The sequence below is a fragment of the Lytechinus variegatus genome, chromosome 19 (assembly GCF_018143015.1).
Source record: "Lytechinus variegatus isolate NC3 chromosome 19, Lvar_3.0, whole genome shotgun sequence".
Taxonomy (NCBI): domain Eukaryota; kingdom Metazoa; phylum Echinodermata; class Echinoidea; order Temnopleuroida; family Toxopneustidae; genus Lytechinus; species Lytechinus variegatus.
In genome coordinates, this window is record NC_054758.1 from 21,845,907 (window position 1) to 21,870,120 (window position 24,214).

Here is a 24,214-nt window from a genome sequence, read left to right on the forward strand (position 1 = left end):
TTGCTATGCTTAAGTTTACATTTGGATAGTACGGTGAATTATTGTGGGAAAATTTTCAGTAGGAAAATATATTTCATACCTTTTTTCGGCCGGGTAAATAGCATTTAGGGAAAGCAGACCCTGTTTTGATGCTATGGTATATAGTGGGCTGTTGGTCGTTAGGATAAAGGATATGTCGGGAAGAACTGTTTGTTCTTAATTCACATAATTACTGGCTATTCTTACGGGTAACTCGTTTGGCATGGTAGCAAGTATTGAATATCACAGACTGTGTGAATTTGTATGTGTGAAGTGGGCCGTGTTGTTCGCATGGTTGAATAATTGTATGCTCGTGGAGATACGATTTCTAGTGCGGTGCTTGTACTAGGGTTCGGCATTTGGTTGCCAGGTTAAAGCTATTGTTGCTTTGTTTTGCGGACGCCTTTCACAATTCAAGTCTGGTTGCTAGCATAGAGAAAATGAAGGAGTTTTCTACTTTAGGTAGAGAGATGGGACTTAGTGGTGGCGAATTGAGTAGTTTTGTCACAGATTCGATGGAACGTGAACGAGAACGTGAAAAGGAAGTTCATGAGTTACGCTTAGCCCAAATCAAAATAGAACAGGCAAAATTAGAGGACCGCCCTCTTGAGTTCAGTGGGATTAAGTTGAAGGTAGGAAAGTTTGATGAATCAACTGACAGTTTTGATTCTTACATAACAAATTTGAATTGTTAATGGATAGTCAGAACATACCAAAACAAGTTAGGTGCTTGCATTTAATTTCAAATCTGACTGGAAAATCACTGGATGTAGTGAATAGAATGAATAGCACTGATCGCACTGATTATGATAGGGTAAAGCGTGAGCTAATGGAATACTTCCATCTTACTGAAGATGGTTATAGGAAGAAATTCAGGTCTGTGAGACCAAATAGGGATGAGCGCCCAAAACAGTTCGCTGTTAGGATGAAAGGATACTTTGATAAGTGGTTGGATTTGTCTGGTGTTAGTGATTACGATTCCCTGGTCGATTTGGTTGTTAGGGAGCAATTTTTGGATTGTTGTCCCAGAGAGATACTTTCAAAAGAGTTTTACTTTCAAATACAAATGTCATATTAGGTTTTTTTTATTTGTTAAATCATGTTCCTTAAGTCTAAGATTATGTTATATATATCTATTATGTTTTGCAGTATTTTCGACCTTATCATGTTATATTTATCATTCTTATGTTGTGAAACGGAAATCAATAAAATCAAATCAAATCAAATCAGAGATAGTTGGATTCTTGAAGGAGAGGAATTGTGGGAAGTTGCATGAGATGGTTGAATGTGCCGAGATATATGTGCATGCACATGGATTGCATACTTTCATTGGTCATAGGAATGATAGGTTCAATCCTAAGAATCAGAACCAAAGACACAATCAAAATCCGAAACAGAAATTAAGTCAGATCCATAACACTAAATCAGTATTAGGTCCACAGGCAGATAGGAAGCCTAAGTATGCTAGTTCAACAAAAAATAGCATAAAACCTAGCTATGGTAATAGCGGTACAAAGAATGGGTGTTATACGTGTGGTAGTCCGAGTCATTTGAAATGGAATTGTCCAATGAAGCCTAAAGTTCATTCAACTCAGGCTATGACTGTGGAGGACACTCCCCTGGATAGTGTTAGGTCAAAAAATTCGAGTTTACATTCGAATAAAAATGAGGATTTTATGTCAATAGGAACTTTGCGTTCGGACGATAGGGCAGGTAGTCAGTCGAAATCCACTGGATTTGTTGAAAGTTCAGCTGGGTGTGTTCTAAGAGGCAATCCAATGATTACAGTTCTGTCAGAAAGTGCGAGTGTTGAAACGCTTGGTATGGCATACGATGAGGTTGGTGCAATGATTGATGATATGCCAGTTGTATCGGGTAGGTTGTTACCCATGAACAAGCCTATTTCCATGCTGAAGGATTCTGGGAGTAGTACGAGTGTTGTGAGGACGAGTCTGGGGTCAGACGATCAGTTCACGGGAGTGATTCAGTTAGTTAGGCTGATAGATGGTACTCTGAGGCGTTTTCCTAGGGCAAATATCATGCTGGATAGTCCATATTTTATTGGAGAAATCAATGCCTTGTGTATGCCCAATTGTTTGTGTGACGTCATTATTGGTAATGATGTGAAGGGGGCACGTGAGCCCAAGGATCCTGACCTGCAATGGGTGCCTAGTATAGTTCAAAAGGCGAATAGTTCCGATGTTGATCATCGGGTATCGAAGTTGATATGCAAAGTTCGGAAGTTGTGTCGAGTTCGGAAGATAATGTTCGGGTTTCCGAAGTGAGTGAGTCCGTTCCGAAAGTTGAGGCTTTGGATGATGCGTCTTCATGTGTGGATGAAGCGATGGCTGTTGAAACTAGAGCACAAAAGAAAAGTCAATCTAAACCTAAACAAGATTTGAGAGTGAAAGACTCGGGAGTAAAAGTGAAGTCGGAGGACTTTTTGCGAGAGCAAAAGGATGATTTGTCACTTAAGCCGTTGTGGAATAAGGTGAATGATAACGAGTCTAGATCGAGATTCTTGTTCATGTCAGAGAATAATTGTCTTTATCGACAAGAAAGGGATATGAGAAATCCAAGTGTTGGTGTTGGTCCCAAGTTAGTGGTTGTTCCAAAGTCACACAGGTCTGAGATAATGCGAATTGCCCATGATTCGTTGTTTGGTGGACATCTCGGCATTAACAATACTTTGTCGAAAGTCAAAGCCCAGTTTTATTGGCCAAGCATGTATGAGGATGTTGCCAACTTCTGCCGATCATGTGACGTGTGTCAGAAGACTATTAGTAAGGGGAGAGTCCCCAAAACGACTCTCGGTAAGTTGCCGATAGTTGGCGTCCCATTTCAGCGTATTGCGATAGATTTAATGGGTCCATTCATTCCATCTGCAAGAGGACATACTCACATCCTAACGATAGTTGACTATGCCACTAGATATGTAGAAGCTATACCATTGAAATCAATATCGACTGTAGATGTAGCTGAGGCTTTAGTCACTGTGTATAGTAGGGTAGGTGTTCCTTGTGAAGTGATGTCAGACTTAGGTACACAATTTGTATCTGATTTGATGAGGAAGGTGTCACAGTTGTTGTCAGTCAAACAAATAACAAGCTCTAGATATCATCCGATGTGTAATGGCCTTGTAGAAAGATACAATGGAGTAATTAAGACAGCTTTGAGGCGTCTTTGTTCTGAGGAGCCACGTCAGTGGGACAGGTACTTACCTGCTTTGTTGTTTGCTCTGCGAGAATCGCCCAGTTCGAGCCTGGGGTTTTCTCCATTTGAATTACTCTATGGTAGACATGTGAGAGGTCCAATGGATATTTTGAGAGAATTATGGACGAATAAGAATATTGACGCAGAGTTAGGTAACGAGTATGAATACGTAATTGACTTGAGGAAGCGGTTAGTCGAGTCTTGGCAATTGGCGCAAGACACTTTGAAATCCTCCGCAAAGAGATACAAAGGTTATTATGATCGAAATGCGAAGAAAAGGAAGTTGAATGTTGGTGATGAGGTCTTGATACTTTTACCCACTGTTCATAACAAGTTACTAGTGGAATGGCAAGGATCATTTAAGGTTGTTGGTACCAAGTTTGACTATGATTATGTTGTCGACGTCAATGGTGTGAAGAAGACATATCATATCAATCTTCTCAGGCGATATGTTCGGAGGGAAGAAGAGGTGGCTGCTAGCTGTTTTGATGTTGGTACTTTCAATGATAAGGATGAAGAGGAGGGAGAGATGATAGATGAGTGTATTGGAGATGCGCCTGATATGCCATGCTCATTACAAAAGGAGTTTGTGAGTCATGTTCATGTTAATGAAAGACTAGATAAGGATTGTAGGGATTAGGTTCGAGGTTTGTTGTGTGAATACAAGGATGTATTCACGGATGTTCCTAAGAAAACTTCAGTGCCTGAATGTAAAATTCATTTGACAAGTAATGAACCTGTTCGTTCTCCCCCTTATAGGGTACCCCAGGCTGTGGAGGGTGAAATAAGGAATGAGGTTGAGTCGATGTTGAAGTTAGGGGTTATTGAGCCGTCGGATTCGCCTTATGCGCATCCGATTGTGATGGTGAGGAAACCGGATGGTTCAAATCGGTTTTGCATAGATTTCCGGCGTCTTAATAAGATAACCGTGTTCGATCCCGAACCGATGCCTAATCAGCAAGGTCTATTCGCTTCTCTTGCGAAGAGCAAATATTTCAGTAAAATTGATCTTACTAAGGGGTATTGGCAGATTCCCATGAAAGAGTCGGATAAGGCTAAAACTGCATTTCTCACCCCCATAGGTCAATATCAGTTTAAATACATGCCTTTCGGGTTAGTCACTGCTGGAGCTCAGTTCACTAGAATGATGAGGATAGTTCTGAAAGACATTCCCAATGTAGTTAACTACATAGATGACATATTAGTGTACACAGAGACCTGGGAAGAGCATGTCCAGATAGTAGAGAAAGTCTTGTGTAGGCTAAGAGAAGCCAATCTGGCTGCACGTCCCTCTAAGTGTTTTATAGGGTTTAGTTCGATAGACTTCCTAGGACACGAGTTAGGAGATGGGGCGATTCATACTAGTAGTAGGCTTACACAGAAAGTGATTGAAACCCCAAGACCAGAAACTAAGAAACAAGTCCGTTCGTTTCTTGGTCTGACCGGATACTATAGGGATTATATTCCCGGGTATGCCGATTTAGCATTGCCTCTTACTAACCTAACACGTAAGGGTAGCCCAGGGAAGGTTAAGTGGGGTATGGAAGAGGAAGGAGCTTTCCATAAGCTTAAGGATTGTCTAACAAAACCTCCTGTATTGAAAATCCCGGACTTTGACAAGATGTTTATCTTAAAGGTAGACGCGTCAGACACAGGGTTAGGGGCGGTGCTCATGCAGGAAAGTGACGGAGAAGAATTCCCCATTGCTTATGGTAGTAAGAAATTATTGCCAAGGGAAACAAGGTACTCCACGATAGAAAAAGAGTGCTTGGCCATTGTGTGGGCCATTCGTAAATTCGAATATTTCTTGTATGGTAGGGAATTCGAAGTTCATACAGATCACAAACCTTTGCTTTACATCCAAAGTAACAAAATGGCAAATAAACGCATAATGAGATGGAGCTTATTACTCCAAGAGCACAGGTTTCGGCTGGTCTCTGTTAAGGGAAAGGAAAACCAAGCAGCTGATCTTATGAGCAGACTTGTGTAAACAAAGTCATTGATTATGGCTTATGTTTGATATTAATTCTAGAAATATGGTTCAGAATTTACTTAATTGTATATACTCACATAAATATTATATTTACATACACTGTATGTTTATATACACTAAATAATATTTAAGAAAATGAGAAATTCATTAATCATTATGCATGAATGTTTATATATATTTCTGTCATGTAAAAGAAGCCATAAGGCCAATTTTTTATATATACAATGCTATGTTTGATGCATAAGTATTTTGCAGATATTCATGATCTTTTTATCATTTATTCCAGGTATCCTTGGATCTTCGAAGCTAATCACAATCGCAACTCGATTACACTTCGCGATTAGAAATTAGAATAGGGATTTACGTTAGTAGGGCTTACCTGTAAATTTAGTTAGAATAGGGAAAACTTATAGGTCATTTAGTTTAGGAAATAAGATTGTAAAATTATATTTTTTTTTTGTACTTTATATGAAATCTGTATGCAATGAAGACAAAACGGAAAGAATCGTCTTGTTCGTGAGAAGTCTCAGATTTATCGGTATTTTATAACAGGCACTGTCATTATACAAAATATGTGTTAGAAAATGCTATATTTGTACAAGCGCTATTTAAGGCGTTTGATGAATATTACAATTTAGTAACTGTTTAGGATGTAAAACATTACTATTAAAAAAGAAATTTCAATCAAGAACATAACGTTGAATTTAAATATAATATACATGAAACGGTTAAAGCTTCGTTATTATTAAAGTTTCTCAAACATTTTTTTTGGTGGAATTTATGTATACAAAAAAAATACGATCTTTAAAAAAAAAAGAAAATGAATGGCATGGCATGTAATTTTAATTTACTTGAATGTAAAGGCTGATTTTGAGAAGAATACTGATTTTACATACATGAAGCGATGTTCAAGGATTATACTTTCATTTATTGAAATATAGAATACTATTAAAACTATGAAAGTGGTAACAAACACTGCACTTTGTTTTAAAAGAAAATGTATTCAGAAAGATTACTGAACTTAAAACAGTTATTTGACAAAACAAGGAAGGATTGTAAATTTTAATGTGCTTTGCAGAAACTTAAATTGAAAAAAAAGGGATATTTTGAAACTGAAAAGTGAACTTGATCTTTTACAAAACCAAAGAAAAGCTTAGATGATTTGATATGAAATGGTTTTGTATAATGCATTTGGCATATATGTTATATAGGTATAGAAATCGATATTACTTTTGTTTCTGGAAAGGGCGTTATAATAGTTTGGTCAATACTTTGATAAATAAATTTCTTTAATAGATATAATTAAGGTTCCCTTAATTTCATCTTAAGATGGGGGATATTGTCAGGAAAGAAATTTATACAATTGTAATGTTTCAATTGAGTTCAAACATGTGCTTAGCATTTATTGTTTATGTTTCAATTGATGTTTAAATGTACATATGTTTTGGATGTTTCAAAGGCAAGCGTTGGAAACGTTTGATACCCCCCCCTATAGTACAAAATCAGGTGGATGCCATATTTTGTTCAAGTGTTAAAAATATTTCGTACTGCTAAGCATCTTCATACAGGTGTCTTAAATAGTTAATACTGTGCTTTAGCATCGATGAATATAGGTATACAAATGCACAGGAAGTCCCTTGTTATTAAAAATGTGTTGCTTTATGTACTCATCTGTCATTGGAATTCTTTGAATTACTTAATAGAAATTTCACAGTTAGTCCTAGTAACGGTAGGGTATATTAGGAGGTTAATTTTAGTAATTCGAAGAGAACCACCTAAGCCAGAATAGACTACATATGTTCGTGTAGGCAGTTTTAAGTTATAACTGAGGGACTACGTCGGTGACGAGATAACGACCCCAGCTGCCGCCGGTTCTCCACCGACATGATTGGTCAAAATTCATGTCATCATTGGGGGCTCGATCTCGTCCACTAATTCGTTGAAGCCACATCTCTCTTATCTGGGGGCTACTCATCGAGGGGTAACACAGTCTGCGGAGGCAGAGGCCGAGTGGAAGAGACATCGCAACCTGCGGAGGCCAGGAACTGGACCGACCACCAGGGCCAAGTGGGGCATGTCAGACCAGATGTGATGATGGGGGCTCACATTAACGATTACCGTTTAAGTTAAGTTATATTTTGTTATCCATAATCCATATCCATGTATATTTTCATGTAAATCATTGTAAAAGAAATCAAAGGAAACCACAGAATGATTTATGAGCTTTGATTAAATCTTTCATAACTGTAATCCTCGTTTTTTTACGTATTCCTTATTTGGTGTCAAGCAGCAGTAGTTAAATAATTAAAAAAAAGTCACTTCCCACGTGACAACCAACTATAATAATAATAATAGTGTATATTTGTAGAGCGCACACACCGTAAGTAGACGCTCATGGCGCTAGCCGAGCAACAGTTCTCTTTTACAATGTAAAAATGAGATTTTATAGAAATTTATATAAATACTACACAAGAACCATGAACAAGTGCAATGTAAGAATGATAATTTCACATCTGCTTCATTCACCCCAACCCATCCATCAGCCCATCATCATGCGGAACCCAGTGCCCTCTAGCTGCCCCGTTCACTGACAAATCAAGGGGTAAACCCAGTCAGTACATAACTCACAATGAGAGTTCATTGTCATATAAGAAACTGGAAGGCAGTTGCATGTGGTATATTTGAAGTCTATATGAAAATCAAAGATTCAAATGGCATAATTGTGATCCTTTAAACAAGTCAGACAGAAATGGCAGGATATTTTACAATCCAGTGACCTTGGGTTTGATAATCAACAGGATAAAGAGCCGATAAGAGATTCATGTCTTCAATCCTTGACAAAGATTTTTCTCTACACTAGATTGCTGTGCACACCCTACACTTGAGGAAAGTGGCCTCAATAAGAAGCCAAACGGCCCTATCATTGACTTGTGTACAGAAGGTCCCCTGAAATTAAATCAGCAAGTCATATTAATTAGTCTTGTGTGAAGACTCACTTGTTGATAAACCTTTCAATCGGGGTCTGTTCCTGCAATCTCCTGTAAGACCAAGCCGAAATCCTGGAAAAACAAGGTTATTTTTTTGTCTCCATAACCTGACTGGCCCCCACACAAAACTTGGTCCTCTTCAATAATAGCAAGCACTTATACATGTATTTAATATTAGACCAAGACCTAACTCTAGACCAGACTGGGGGTCTTGGTAGGCCTAAATCCTGGAAGAGCAGGGTTATCCCATAATATCTAATAATCTAATAATCTGTATGTTCCCCACACTGGACCTGGTCCTCTTTCCCCACAACATAATCAAGCATTTATCTTTAATCCTAGACCATATAATTCACCTGAAAAAAAAAATTGTAATCCTAGACCAAAGACCTGCCTCTAGGCCAGGCCGGGGGTCCTGGAACAGCATGGTTATCCCACCATAATCTGAATGTTCCCCACATCGGACCTGGTCCTCTTTCCCTACTACATTATATATATAATGTAATAATATACTACTACTATATAATTCACCTAAATATTAAAGAATTTGTAATCCTAGACCAAGACCTACCTCTAGGCCAGGCTGGGGGTCCTGGAACAGCAGGGTTATCCCACCATAATCTGAATGTTCCCCACATCGGACCTGGTCCTCTTTCACATCTACATTATCCAGCGATGGGTAGTACAGCGTACGGAGTGTAGAATTGCTCTTCAAGGTTCCAATGAACTTGTGTCTTTCAACAAAGTACTGAGGATCCTGCATTAGAAATAAATCCATGTAACACCAAGAAATACAAAAATTTGATTGCACAATGAAGTACATCATGGGCGGAAATCTCAGGAGGGACAGGGATGACGCATCCCCCCTACACAAAATAGTAGGGGAACACAATATGAAATGTCCCCCCTACTATTTTTGGTCTTTTATGATGGAAAGAAATACATCATTCAAAATCAAAATAAACATGTATTTTGGACGAGATGACCTCACTTTTTGGGGTGATAACCTTTCTTTTTTCATTTTGTTTTTGCTTGTCAAATTTTCCAGCCCTTGGTCCCCTTACCTTTGGGGAGATATTTCCTATTTCTGCCCCTGAAATACATTGCAAAGTAATTTTGATATTGCAGCATTCTAATATTATATTTTTTTAGAAGGCACCAATACATGTGCATGTGTCTATTTAATATAACTCTTTCTCTCTCTCTTATTTTTCAAGCAGATATTCTGATTCCATGTTATTTACCGGTAAACACAAATTTAGCAGTTTAATTCTCTATTTTTACCTCCAATTGGAGTCCTCTAGCCATGACTTCTAAGATCCTGTTATGGAGAGGGACCAAAACTTCAAACAGACCAGACAGTGATGTTCGGAATTCAGGCAACTCCTCATCTGGGTAAGGCTTGAAAAAAAATAAAGAAAAAAGGATTGATTGATTGCATTTATTCTTTTTTTTTCATTCCAAAATTTAACAAAAGTTACAATGTAAAGCATAACAAAAAAAATCATATACAGAAATGAAAAAAGGGAACCCACTGGAAAGCAAAGCTTGTTAGTATGGGTTCCCTGCAATAAATAGTTAAAGTATATCTTTGATCAATGAAATTCAATTTGTAAATTAAAAAGGTTTGTACAATGAAAAAGAATACCAGTGGGGTCAAGCTTTTTATGTTTACTCACTAAGTTACAATTAACAGAAAAAATTTTATATCATGCCCCTGCTGTATATAAAAACCCCCTGAATTCCAGAGTGTGTGAACAGACAATCACTTGGTCAAGAGAGGACGGATATAATTTAATTTTTTCGTATTTCACATTGGTATGCATACACATACTGTATTTGGGGATATTTCATAAAGATGTGACAAACAACTTTAGATGCCACTGAAACACAGGTGGTGAGACAATAATATATCCGGATCATTTACCACAAGAAATAATCACCAGTCATTCGTCAGGGTATAATTTTGCTTTACAAATTTGAATAGCATTTTTGGTCATAAGAGAAAAACTCTCAGCTATAAAGTAATGTACAGTCCTATGTAAAAATACGCTACAGAAAAGACTTATGCATAGCAGTCTTTCAAAAATGTGGAGCAAATTGCGATGAGATACCAGGAAAATTATTCTCTGTTCGTACATGTGAAGTGTCTCGCAACTTAAAAACAGCTTTATGAAACACCCACCAGGAGATTGTTTTATCAATATTTTTTTGTTGTCTAAAAAAACAAAGGAGAGTGTTTCATCAATATTCTTTTGTTGTCTGACAAAACTAACTTGTCACCTCAGTCAACGATCCTCAAACACTGAACAAAAGAATGTCAGTGAGATTTTCTCGACGTTTTTCTTATCTCTTGCCATTTTCTATCTTGTAACTTTGTGCTCCCCCCTGTTTTTCTATCTATCTTTTTGTCTATCTATCTATCTATATTTTTTATATGAACCTACTTTTTTTTCAACATATCCATATTTTTCTGTAAATAGTTTTTAACCACATATGTATCCCTGTATAACCTTAGTACAACCTATTTTTTCAGTATTATCAACCAGTTTAGTTAGAATCAAGTTTTGCTTTAAACAAACAAATAATGTATTGTTTCAATACTGAGGGACCGTATAACAAGCCTGGCTTCCAAAGGTCTCCTCGTCTTCCTCGTCTTTATATTACTTTCCTTTAATTATCAATGTTTGTTGTTTTTTAACGTTTTCGACATATGCATTAGCATAATTGTACATGTACATGTATCTTGTTAAACATGTATGTTACTTTTTCGAGGAGGATCAATAAAGTTCATTCACATTCACATGTAAAAGCGGTGCTAGAAAGTTAGTGAATGCCATCAGAAAATGAGCTTATTTCAAGTGTTCAAGATCTGTCATGTTTTAGATCTATATAAATGTGAAGTCAAGTAATAAAATATATTCACTTCAGTCTCATTTTCTGGTCTCACCAAACATTGTAGTATTGTTGTCTACATTCAACACTCAGCATGAAGGAGTGAATTTTATGGTGGGGTTCACTAATACCCCTTTCATAAACCCAATTATGCGGCTAATAGCAGCATAATATGGTCGTAAAATCGGAGGAGGACCAGAGTTATCCGCATTATTTTGATGCTGCTATTATCGGCATAATAGCAGCATCGGGAACAGATTTTGACTTTACGAACGCATTTCCAAATAATGCGGATAATTGCCATGGTGCGGTCACAAGGTCACCCTTTTCCAACACCACCGCATCGGAGGGGGCGTGTCCAGTTGTCATGACGATTATCCACCTTTTTCAGTAAAAATAATGCGGATTATTTTCAGAGTTTATGAACGCAATTTCTATTGAATTATCCGCATTGCTCTTAAGTGGCCAATTGGAGGATGGGTTTATGAAAAGGGTATTACTTTTTAGCACTTCTACCAGTACTTACATGTAAGCCTTGACTGAAAATTGGCATTTATAATAGTTGATTTTTTTTTAAATCTACACTTCCAATTTTGCTATTAAAACAAACTACAACATACATCAGAGGTGGTTCCATAATGTACACCACATTGCATGATATGACTGTAGTTATTGATTTCCCAGGTGAAGTAGGGTTGCTAAAACCTGTATAATAAGGAAGGGGGGAATAAACTGATAAAATTGAAATTGGTTTTATTGTTGGTACAAGCATGTACTTTGGGAGATCATGCTTTTGCCTGCCGGCTCTAAAGTTATGTAATGGTTTGCCATATGTACATGTGTTAATTAAATCTTCTTCATCAGTAGCAATGTTCAAACTTCGACTACAAACCCATCTTTTCAATTCATTCCCATACATTCTTTTTCCCCTTTTCTAATTCTTTTTAAAGCATTTCATAAGCTCTTAACAGTGCAGTAGAATATGCACATAAACTCCTCAAAAAAGTTTGGATAAGCCCTCCTTGGTTTTAGAGAATGTGATTGATACCTATGACAGGGCTCGACACTAGCGGCGGTCCGACGGTCCCAGACCGGTAAAAATCGCTGTTGGGCCAGTAGATTTTCAGAAATTGGAAGATTTACTGGTCCGACATGACCAGTAAAAAATATCATTGTCGGGCCAGTAATTTTTCCCAAAATAGCAAGATTTAAGGGTCCGACATGACCAGTAATAAAAACCATTGTTGGGCCAATAACTTTTCCAGAAATGGTCAAATTCACAGCAAACCATTTCCCCCCGTTAAATTCTGCAATTCACACACAGAATACACACAGAATGAATCGCACGTGTTACTATACTATACAGCATGCATACAGTGTACATGTAGTCAGCCACACAATCCACATGGTGAATTCTCCACTGGCCGCACGAACGAAGCCTGGCTAAACTCTGGCAGAAATCTCTCACAGAACTGTCAAAATTCACGGTTCATACTCATGAAAGGCTCTTATAATGTCCATATTTCCTAAAAATTGGAGTAACTCTGTCATCTGTAAGCAGTAAAAGGGTAAATTTTCACTTCTGTTTGGTTCAAACAGATCGGGTCTCGGGTGGTATCGTCTGAATACATATTAGCCCCACATATGCATTTATGTGTGTGTTGATACACTTGGTTTCTGACTTTCTTTCGTAGCTATTTTAATTGAGCCAAAAAAGAAACAAATTATTTATGATAATAGTTTGAGCTTTCTTCCTCTGTTTTCTTCCTGTTTTCTTTCCTTCTTTCTTTTCAATCTTTCTTTTAATTTTTTTTTCTCTATTTCTTTCCTTCCTTCCTTCTTTCCTTCCTTCCTTCTTTCCTTCCTTCCTTCTTTCCTTCCTTCCTTCTTTCCTTCCTTCCTTCCTCCTTTCCTCCCTTCTTTCCTTCCTTCTTTCATTCCTTCTTTCCTTACATCCTTTCTTTCTTTCTTACTTTCCTTCCTTCTTTCCTTCCTTCTTTCCTCCCTTTTTTTTCCCTTCCTTCCATCCTTTCTTTCTTTCTCACTTTCCTTCCTTCCTTCTTTCCTTCCTTCCTTCCTTCTTTCCTTCCTTCTTTCCTTCCTTCTTTCCTTCCTTCTTTCCTTCCTTCTTTCCTTCCTTCCTTCCTTCCTTCTTTCCTTCCTTCTTTCCTTCCTTCTTTCCTTCCTTCCTTCCTTCCTCCTTTCCTCCCTTCTTTCCTTCCTTCTTTCCTTCCTTCCATCCTTTCTTTCTTACTTTCCTTCCTTCTTTCCTCCCTCCTTCCTTCCTTCCTCCTTTCCTCCCTTCTTTCCTTCCTTCTTTCCTTCCTTCCATCCTTTCTTTCTTTCTTACTTTCCTTCCTTCTTTCCTTCCTCCCTCCCTTCCTTCCATCCTTTCTTTCTTTCTTACTTTCCTTCCTTCCTTCTTTCCTTACTTCTTTCCTTCCTTCCATCCTTTCTTCCTTCTTTTCTTCCTTCCTTCCATCCTTTCTTTCTGACTTTCCTTCCTTCTTTCTTTCCTTCCTTCTTTCTTTCCTTCCTTCCTTCCTTCCTTCCTTCTTTCCTTCTTTCCTTCCTCCTTTCCTTCCTCCTTTCCTTCCTTCTTTCCTTCCATCCTTTCTTACTTTCCTTCCTTCCTTCTTTCCTTCCTTCTTTCCTCCCTTCTTTCCTCCCTTCCTTCCTCCCTCCTTCCTTCCTTCCATCCTTTCTTTCTTACTTTCCTTCCTTCCATCCTTTCTTTCTTTCTTACTTTCCTTCCTTCCTTCTTTCCTTCCTCCTTTCCTTCCTTCCATCCTTTCTTACTTTCCTTCCTTCTTTCCTTCCTTCTTTCCTCCCTTCTTTCCTCCCTTCCTTCCTCCTTCCTTCCTCCCTCCTTCCTTCCTTCCATCCTTTCTTTCTTACTTTCCTTCCTTCCATCCTTTCTTTCTTTCTTACTTTCCTTCCTTCCTTCTTTTCTTACTTCTTTCCTTCCTTCCTGCTTTCCTTCCATCCTTTCTTTCTTTCTGACTTTCCTTCCTTCCTTCTTTCTTTCTGTCTTACTCTCTTCGTTTCTGTCTTGCTTTCTTTTTGTCCTTCATTCCTTCGTTTTACGGGGGGGTCACGAAAGGCTAGAAAAATAAACTTGCGCCTTTTTTTTAATGTTTTCTTTACTTTTTGGGACCAGTAGATTTTAGGTTCGGACCAGTAAAAATTTGAAAAACTGGGTATCTACTGGTCCGACATGAATAGGTTGGACCAGTAGAAAAAATGGGTTAGTGTGGAGCCCTGCCAATGAATAGATGATTTAATTTCCTTTAAAATGATTAATCCTACATTATAGGATTATGGTTTACATGGATGTGCAGTGCCTTGAAATGTGGGGCAAGGTCAAATGCAAAAGTTGCATATTAACACAATTATTGTAAGTCACTGTTCTATTTTTTTCTGTGGTGCATTAGTGAGTTTCTCGGCAGTTTCTTTTGGTTTCATGCACCTTAACTTAAACATGGAATCAAACACACCTCTCCACAAGCAAAAATAATAACTAGACAATCAAACTTGCATGGGTATTTCAAACCACTACTCAAACCATGTTATCTCACAGAACAATCACTACATAAACCACAACAAAACATCAAAAATTAAGAAGCAGGGGCTTGATTTGAATGAATTTTCATCGCTTTTGACACAGACAAAAGACTCATGTTCTATGTTGACCTTCATGACTATTTCTGCTCGTTTCGCAGCTTTTCAATTCTGACCTCATCCAACACTTTTTATAAACCCTGCTCTTTCTGTGATTTGCATGATCAAAACAAGCATTGTATCATTTTAAAGAGAATTAAATGATCTTTTAAATGATATCAAATATGCATTGTGTAAAATTGGGAGTTGGGAGAAATTAATGGCAATACTCAGATTTCCAAACTTTTTTTTTTGAGGGGTTTACTTTTCGTGCTGTACAAATCAGTGTACATGCAACTTGAGTCTATCTGTTCAGGCCTCTCTCCTGAATCTGCTATTTCTAAAATTCAACGTACAATTTCTACTGCAAAGGGCACACATGTACCTGAATGGTATTTGAGGCCATCTAGGGAATAATATTCCTAAACATAATCCAAGTTCAGATCCAACCAGGTCAAAAGGCTCTAACCTGTCACAATATTTTCAGGAAACTCTGTCAAAATCTGACAAGTTAAGCACATTCTAAAAACAGGAAAACATGTCGGGTGTCATAGTATAAATCATGTAACATGAGCTAACACTGGGTTGATTGTATTCAAATGTGATGTCAGAAAAAGTTAGATGTATTGCACTTGCCTTGAAGTATGTACTTTACAAGTAGCTTGTAATTGCACTTGCCTTTGTATTAATACATGACTCTGCATAGTGTATCAGGGATAAAAATTGCACATCTGGGGGGTGTTTCATCAATATTTTTGTCCGACAAGTTGTCAGATCTGACAACTTTCCTGGATTCTGATTGGTTGAGGAGCAGTGTTACTATAGCATCTGTCGAATAAAATAGGACTTGTCGGATAAAACATCCGACAAGTCCTTTCATGAAACGCTCCCCAGGGCCCTGTCATTCAAAGAGTTACGATTGATCCAACAATTGCTGCATACTATTTTTCTTTCTGAAATTTGTTTTCTTGTCCTTTGGAAACAAAAAGGAAGCATACTGAATTGTCAAGAAAACAGAAAATGTTTGGATATACATCATTTCTAGTAATTATTTTGAACAAAAATGTATTTTAGATGTTGGAGTTACTTGCTTTCCATAGTTGCGATCGATCAGATCAATTGCAACTCCTTGTAAGACTTGTTCTATGTCCCTCTAGTTGATGAAAGTTTCAATATTAAAGGGTCTGTATCTTCAGACAAGTTCAAGTGTGGGAGGATTGGAATATCATGCCTGATTGAAATACCAATCAACATGGATCTAAAAATGATCAAAATCTTCAAATTCAAGTGACCTTGAACTATATTGTGGGAAAATACATATTTCTCCAAGAAAATTGACCACAATAATATTTGTGTCCTAGAAGTAGACTCTTTCTGCTTACATCACCTTTTAAAGTTTGGGTGTATGTACCCCCATATTAGTCTGCAGGCACAGACCCTGATTGAAACTTTGATCAACAAGTGGGTCTCCAAGCAAAGACTAGCACAATACAAAACTTGCTGTTTAAATTCGGTGGATTCACAATACGTTGCGCAATCTGCCTGTGGCAGCGGACGGGCCAATTTTTTATTTCGGGGTCAACATAGCGCACAGGAGCTGGTAGGGCACAGTGCTTGTTTTCTGTTATATGTGACTGTGATGTTTATGGCCAAAGCAGAGAAAGAAATCACAAATAAATGAATAATGGTCTAAATTTCCAAAATATATGTGCAACAAATTCCTCTCCCACCTCCTGGACCCTAGTAAACAGCATAATTTCATGCAAGCCTGCCAAACGTCGTCAACCAGTAAAGCCGAATCGCATGCACGTGTGCCACAGATGTCCACATTTTCCCATATGGCATTGCAGATTTCGGCTTGTCCGATGCAAATAATACCGGGTAGGTGGTGCATTGTAGTGTAAATGCACCAAATTCTTGAGCGAGGGCCTTCAGACAAGGCTGCACGTCTTCAGACCCTTTATCTTAACTCTAGAGAAGGGTTTGTACAGCAGACTACTTCTATATTACCATGTCACTAGTATATATGTACATGTATGAGCATGAAAGAGGAGGAAGGGGGGTACACATACTCCTCGGAGTGTAAACAGAGAAATAATGCGTTCAACCGGGCCATTCCCCCCCCCCCCACCCTGAAATAGCTTCCAGGGAAGGCCACATGTACATGTACATGTACATGTACATGTACTGTGGTAATAAAGTCAACAGAAAGTATGATAAATATTTCAGAAAAACAAGGAATGCCTTTTACTTTTTTTTATAGAAATATAGACCTGTACATGTTAAGGGCATTCATTAGATTTCTGAGAAAACCAGGTGAATATCATTTCATAAATATGTCAGACCTAATAGTGCATGTCAATCTGAAAAGTAGGGGAAATTTCTGGGGTTTTTTTAATGTCAGGCATGAAAGGGTTTTCATTGTTAAAAGTACGTGTTTATCAGAAAACCAGGGGAATTTATGGTTATAGAAATACATTTTGGTGTTTTTATGATAGTAGATGATTGAGAAAAGAGTTTTCTTTTTTGTGTTTGAAAAACGGCAGAGCTCTTTTAGGGCTTTCAATGTAATCAATGACCTCTATTATAACCTCACGTAGATCCCATTCATTAGCTTTGAAAATCCCGGAATGTAAAGAGAATCATACTGTGTCAACATCCATCCACTCAATGCTAATATGCCATCCACAAATAACTGTTCGGCATTTTCAATATTTTTTCTTTGAACATGCAATAATAGTAATAGGTTCTGCACCATTGCCCCTCTCTTGCACAAAAGCACAGCTGCAATCCTGAACAAGAACAAGGACAACACACAAAACTAAGAAATCGTTATATTGCATGTCCAGAACGTTATTATGTATTTTTCTCATTTGTTCAGTACCACATACTGAAAATCAGTATTGAAAAAGTGAGGGAAGGAGAAGAACAGGCACAGATTATATTTAAAAAAAAATGAATATAAAGTTGTTTATATATATCTATCTTGAAAAAATAAGTGCCTGGATAAAAACCTTGAAAGTTTTGTTATACAGGGATATTTAAATATTTTTAAATTGAAGCACAGTGATTTAGCACACCCCAATTTTTAAGCCAAAATTTTGATTAATCCTCTTGATAGTACAGATTATCACTACTCAAATTCTTTACTTCAAGATTTTCTCAATGTAAACATTATGCACTGGGGCAGATCGAGGATTTTCCAAAGGGGGGGGGCACACATTTTCCTGAAGAAAATTTGACAAGCCCCCCTCGCCCCCCCCCCCTTCCCCCCAAAAAAAGGTTTTCACCCTCATATTAAGGTCATTTTTTCCACACACACAAAATGACAAGAAAAAAAAGTCCTTGAATTAACAAAGGGGGGAACACTTTTGTTATAACGGCATATTTGCATTACAAATGTTAATTGTGCCTCTAGTGGGGGGGGGGCATGGGCTGGCTGCCCCATCCCCCTGGATCGGCCAGTGTGTATGCCCATTAAGTGTTGTGATGTGGAGAATAAAGTACGTGTAATATGTGTCCTATTGGATGAATTAAATAGCGACAGATCTGACATGAATATTTAAATATTGGGTTCAAAATCAATGTCAAAATATCTTGAAATTTTTCTTAAATATGTAGATTTCCTAAAGAATTTCAAGACATAGTATGTAATCTTTGGCTATCACTATATGCAGTAAAACTTGCTCTAAAAAAAGTGTCCTGTTTAAATGCAAAATAATAACATCAGAAGCTATAGACAAATGTATTTAAATTATACAAAACCTACAAATAAAATGTTCACATTGAATCAACAGATGAAAACAAAATTCAACTAGGTCATGACTCTTGTTCAGAGACGATACTCAAATAGATTAAATTCATACTATTGACCCTGTACAAGAGATTGAGAATTTCTTCAATTGGCATATACAGTGTACTTACCCTATGTTCTGATGCTGTAGTGCAGTTGAATGCTTCCTTTAAATCATTGAATGGTCTGTCTGGATTCAACCTAATGGTAGACACAGAAAATAGGCTGGTAGTTAGGTATTCATGTATTGTGAATTTAATACATCACATACACTGAAATGTTCTTATCCCCCTGTTTCATTCATTTATTTTTTTTACCCTAATAAATTTGGTCATTAAATAGAAAATGCAGTGTTAACCTGGGGGTAGGCTTTGGTTTAAAGTGTGAGGATTTATATCTTTAATCATACAATGTCAAAAGTATCATATATTCTCTGTCTCATAAATCTGGTTTTTGACATTGGATGTAGGCCTACTTCTCAGCTACAACTAAAATGGAATGTTAAAAAAGTGGTTTTCATACCATTATAAAACAGAAAGGCAATAAAAAAGAATAAAAAATCAGTACGATATGCCAGCATTCCCAGCAAATTCAATTACTTTACAGTCCCAAATTGCAAAAGCTATTATGATCATTTGAATACCGTATCAATAAAATATTCTCAGTTTTTTTCTGTATAAAACAAAAATGATCGAGTACAAAGTATTATCCTTTAATGGACATAATAAACGAATGGAAATGTGTCTTGTCCAAAAATGACATTGAACCTTGACCTAGTGATTGCAACTCGACTCTTATGATAGCTGCATGAGGAGTAAAATACTCAAAATACCCTTTTTAGACAGGCTAAAATTTCCTTAACCCCGTACTATTGGTGGGGCTAAATGGCAATTTAGCCCCACCTATAGTACGGGGTTAAGCTTAGCCCACTTTCGCTTTACACAGCGTTTTTGCAAAGTGGGCTAACCCCACCTATAGTACGGGATTATTTGGCCCTGCAAAAAAGCAGGGTTATCCCACCAATTGCGGTGCTAAGAGCAATAGTACGGGGTTAAGATCGCATGTGTAAAACGAAAGTGGGCTAAGCTTAACCCCGTACTATAGGTGGGGCTAAATGGCAATTTGGCCCCACCTATAGTACGGGGTTAAGGAAATTGTAGCGTGTGTAAAAAGTGTAAGAGTGAAGCACTTGTACTACGAATGATCGACAAAAACCACTAGTCCGGGGTTAGCAAGTTTCGTGTGTAAAAAGCAAGCATTCCTTATCCGGGGTTAGCAATAACAATTTGGCATGTGTGAAAAGGAAAAAAAATAGTACGGGGTTAAGGATAGTATGGGGTTAGCGATAGTCCGGGGTTAAGAAAATCCTGTGTAAAAAGGGCAAATATTAAAAAATGATGGACAATAAAGTGTGGAATTTGGGTATTTTCAAAATGTATGCTCACGATGTTCTGATAGTACAGGGCCCCCGTCTTACAAAGAGTTGCGATTGATCCGATCAATCGCAACTATGGATGGCAGGCACGTCAACATGTTTGTTCAAAATATTTTCTAGCTATGATGTATATTTATGTATTGTTTTCTTACAAATTCACTGTGCTTCTCTGTTTACAAAGGACATTTTGTATATTTCTTGTAGAAAAATTTAAGAAACTGATGGATTTCCATAGAGTTACGATTGATTGGATCAATCTTAACTCTTTTTAAGATGGGCCCCAGGTCTGCATGACTGCATGTATTCTTTAATTTATTATGACTTACCCTTCTCGTTCCAATTGAATGTATCCATGGTTTGTATTCTGTGGCCGAACATATTTCATTTTTGTCTCCGTAGGCAGTAAAAAGAACTTCTTTGAGTAGTAAAATGCATCTTCGATCTATATGACAAAAATAAAATTAAGTTCACCTTGCAGTCTTTCATCTTACATATTATAATCATCATTTTCTTCATCATCTTGATCCTTAATACCAGTTTATACACTAGTATATTATAACCGTCAACAACATACAATCAAGACTATTATTAATATCTTCATCATCAACACCATCATCCTCATAGACACCATTACCATCGTCATCATCGTCTTCCCGTTTATGAGCATCATAATATATCGATGGTTACATGTTTCTTTATTACATTTCAATTGTTAAAACTGTATTTATGATGGATTTTGTCTACTGTTTTGTTGGAAATGAGAAAAAATAAAACTGAAACTGAATGGTTCTCACAATAGAAATTGGGCTGATTTGAATATCACTCCACAAATGTCTTAAAGTATTTTCAAAGAATAACTTGATTGCCACCATTGTACAGACTTGTACAGTCATACATTGTACATGTTCATGTATTATTCCCTAAAATTAGAATAAATAATACAAAGAAACACGTACAGGCCTTGAACAATTTATCTTCCTGATACAACTTTGATTCTATATTGCTGAGATGTAGGCGGTAGATTTCCCAGTACTTTTTCAGTTCTCATTCAATACTTGTTCATACAAAATTCAATGGACATGGAGAGTTGAAAAGAATTCTTAAAATATTGATTCAATTATAAATTTAACTCTATTTCATCATTCTCTGAATGTTTTGGGTAAGAAAAAAAGGAATATGTGTCATCTGAAAGAATGCATACTGCTTTATCTCATGTAGGGCTTATCCTAGTCTGCTGTGCAAACCTTCACTCGAGTTAAGGGTCTGAATTGCAGCCTACTCATGCCTTGTGTACTGAAGGCCTGAATTGGAACAGCAAGTTTTTTAGGTGCTTGTCTTTGCATGGAGACACACTTGTTGATCCAAGTTTCAATTAGGGTCTGTGCCTGCAGACTAGGTTATCCAGGGCCATTCAAGGGATCGAGGCTCTTCATATTGATTGGCCTTTGAAATGCCCTTGTAAACTTCCTTCCATTTGCACTGGTTTTGTGGAAAGCAGTGCAGACCTAAAAGTGGCCTTGCCCTTGTCAAGCAAGCTAGGATTTACCGTTTGAGCTGGAATCCCACAGTTCTTCAGATACATGAAACCGATGGTCGTAAGGGCATCGTGAACATCGTCTATAAGCTTCTGAAATTCTTCTGGGACAGGATTCTCGCGATCCAAGCTGTATGCCGAAAAATCAATGACTGGCACACGGTCCACCATTGTTGGTTTGTTGATTGGCTGCGATTAAAAAAAAAGCAAAGTGAAATAAAAAAGGAAGTCATTTTTATTCAACTCATTTAGGGAACAGGAATAATCAATCTAATTTGTAAAACCTTGGTTGGTGTTGATTTCTTCAAATATTCTGAAATGTTGTCAGTCATGGGCCAAACAATGTGAGATACATCAAAAAGCCAAGTCCCCAAATGGGAAGTTTAGAAATCTTATATTTTTCTGTAATAATACAATATTTTTTTAAATTCTCATGGATTAATTAGGCCTACATTGTAGGTCTAGAGATATTTATTTACAAGTTCAGACTTTTCTTAATTGCAATGAACGTTCACAAGCACCTTTGCGAGCAAAGTTTTTCTCACATGAACTGTTTAGAACCTAGGTTCTGAAAAAAAAACATCAGGGAAACAATTTAGTGCAGGCCTGCTATAAAGTTTGTTTGAATCAAAGTATTATTATTGATCTCTTGTGTAGACTGTAAAAATCTAGGCCCAGATCTACTTTTTTACTCGGGGGAGGGGGGGGGGGCAGGGTGACCAGACGTCCCGTATTTCCCGGGATTGTCCCGTATTTTGCTCCTGTGTCCCGGCGTCCCGACAAACCCTTCCCGGGACGCCTATTTGTCCCGTGTTTCAGAATATTGAACAAAATGTAGTATGTAATACATTTACAAGTGACGAATTTTCATTAGATAACCAACAGCTGACGAAGCAGGGACAATTAAATCGATAACTGTAAACTTTTGCAAGTTCTGCGGTTATTTCTTGCTAACCAATTGCAAACGAACTGGCCTCCTGCCTGTGTGTGGCAGGCTACTAGCTAGGCATGTAGGATCGAAGCAAATTCTCAAAGGTGAAAACAATCTCACATGATAAACAGTTTTTCCACCAAAATAATCACAAAATCGGCGGAAATTTTTATAATTATACTATGGATTCTCAGATTAATGATTCGGAGATGTAATCGGAGGAACAAGTTATTGACTTTTTATAGATCTAGTTGTTTCAGCTTTCGTTTTGAGTCTTGGTGTGCACGATGCCGCGATGTTTCATCTAATTTTTAAGTTTGACAATATGTTTCACTTCGAAATTTTATTCATTTCTAAAACATTTTATTTTTTAATTTTAAAAATACATTTAAAAAAACACCAAATAAAATTAGGATTTTTTGTTTACTTGAAGTTTGAACTTTTCCCTTGTCTTTCTTTTATATATACCCTATCCTTTCTGCATGCCCTTTTTTGTTCCATCTATCTTTATTTATATCAAATATCCTTTTTTATTTCCTTCATTCTTTCTTTCCATATAATTACCTTGGCATCCTTCTTTCTTCGTCTCCTTTTTCTTTTGGTTCTTTCTCTCCTTCCATTATTTTCTCTTTTTTGTTTTTTCCTCCCTTCATTCTTCCCTTCCACTCTTTCTTCCTTTCTTTATATTTTCCCTTCTTATTCTTTCTTTCGTTCCCTTCCTTCCATTTTTCTTCTTTCTTTCAAAGAATGAAGGAAACATGTTTAATTCCTTCATTATTTCTTTCCTCCTTCTTTTTCTTACCTTCCCTCTTTAATTCTCTCATTTATTTTGTCTTTCAGACATTTATTCATCTTCCCTTCCTTTCTTTTTTTTCTTTCTTTATTTCTTTCTATATTCATTTCAATGAATGACAGAAACCCTTTTTTTATCTCTTTTATTATTTCTTTCATCCTTCTTTTATTCTAACTTTCTGTTATTTTTTCTGCTTTCCTTTATTTTCTTTCCTTCTCAATCATCACTTTTCTTTCTCTCCTTCATTCTTTCGTTCACCTTCCCTTCCAATTCTTTTTATTTTTTTCACAAGTCTAACACTTTTTTTTAACACTTTATGTGGGCTTCTTTGTTGATCTTCGTTTGTCAATTGTCCCGTATTTCATTTTGTGAAATCTGGTCACCCTGGGGGGGGGGTCTGCAGTATGTGGCCAAAATAGATCTAGATTTGAATACAAAAAGAAGTAGGCGACCTAGCCTAGGCTATATAGGCTTTCATAATGAATATAAATGAGCTTCTATGACTATGAATAAACATTACTTTTACTAAAGGTTAAACCATTCAGAGTAAATCAACTGAATCATACTAGAATGAACATGAAGAAAAGAACATTGCAAAGGTATTGTACAGTATACGGTATGCAAAGCAGGAGATGAAAGGATGGCATTGGCAATGTCAACTGTTACTGTTAAAACTGTGTTAGGCCATGTAGGCCCCTAGATGCTAGACATGCTAGATCTATTTATAATTTAAGATGAAGGAGTCTTTGTAGAAGTGGGGAGATCAAAGGAAAGTTAACATCAAAGGAAATATAATCATTTAATACATTGTGTTTAAAATAAACTCCTACACTAGGCTTGGACAGTTGGAGTTTGGCCTAGATTTGAAATTCTAGAGTCTAGAGAGAGGAGCGCGAATCCTAGCGGACCTCTGTGTTGGAGCACCCGGGGAGAGACGGCAGAGCTCCATGCAAGAGTCGCGG

General features: G+C 37.2%; 1 protein-coding gene across 2 annotated transcripts in view; it reads right to left on the reverse strand.

The window, feature by feature from the left end:
- LOC121405850 (2-oxoglutarate-dependent dioxygenase htyE-like) overlaps nt 1–24,214 on the reverse strand; it is a 30,040-nt gene that overhangs the window by 5,648 nt on the left and 178 nt on the right. For both annotated transcript variants that reach the window (XM_041596821.1, XM_041596822.1), the window contains exons 2-6: nt 21,541–21,719; nt 20,321–20,436; nt 18,691–18,760; nt 9,496–9,612; nt 8,783–8,968 (exon numbers count right to left, since the gene is read on the reverse strand). In XM_041596821.1, the coding sequence (XP_041452755.1) occupies nt 8,783–8,968; nt 9,496–9,612; nt 18,691–18,760; nt 20,321–20,436; nt 21,541–21,699 (648 nt within the window). In that variant the 5' untranslated portion in view covers nt 21,700–21,719. The remainder of the gene's footprint in view (nt 1–8,782; nt 8,969–9,495; nt 9,613–18,690; nt 18,761–20,320; nt 20,437–21,540; nt 21,720–24,214) is intronic.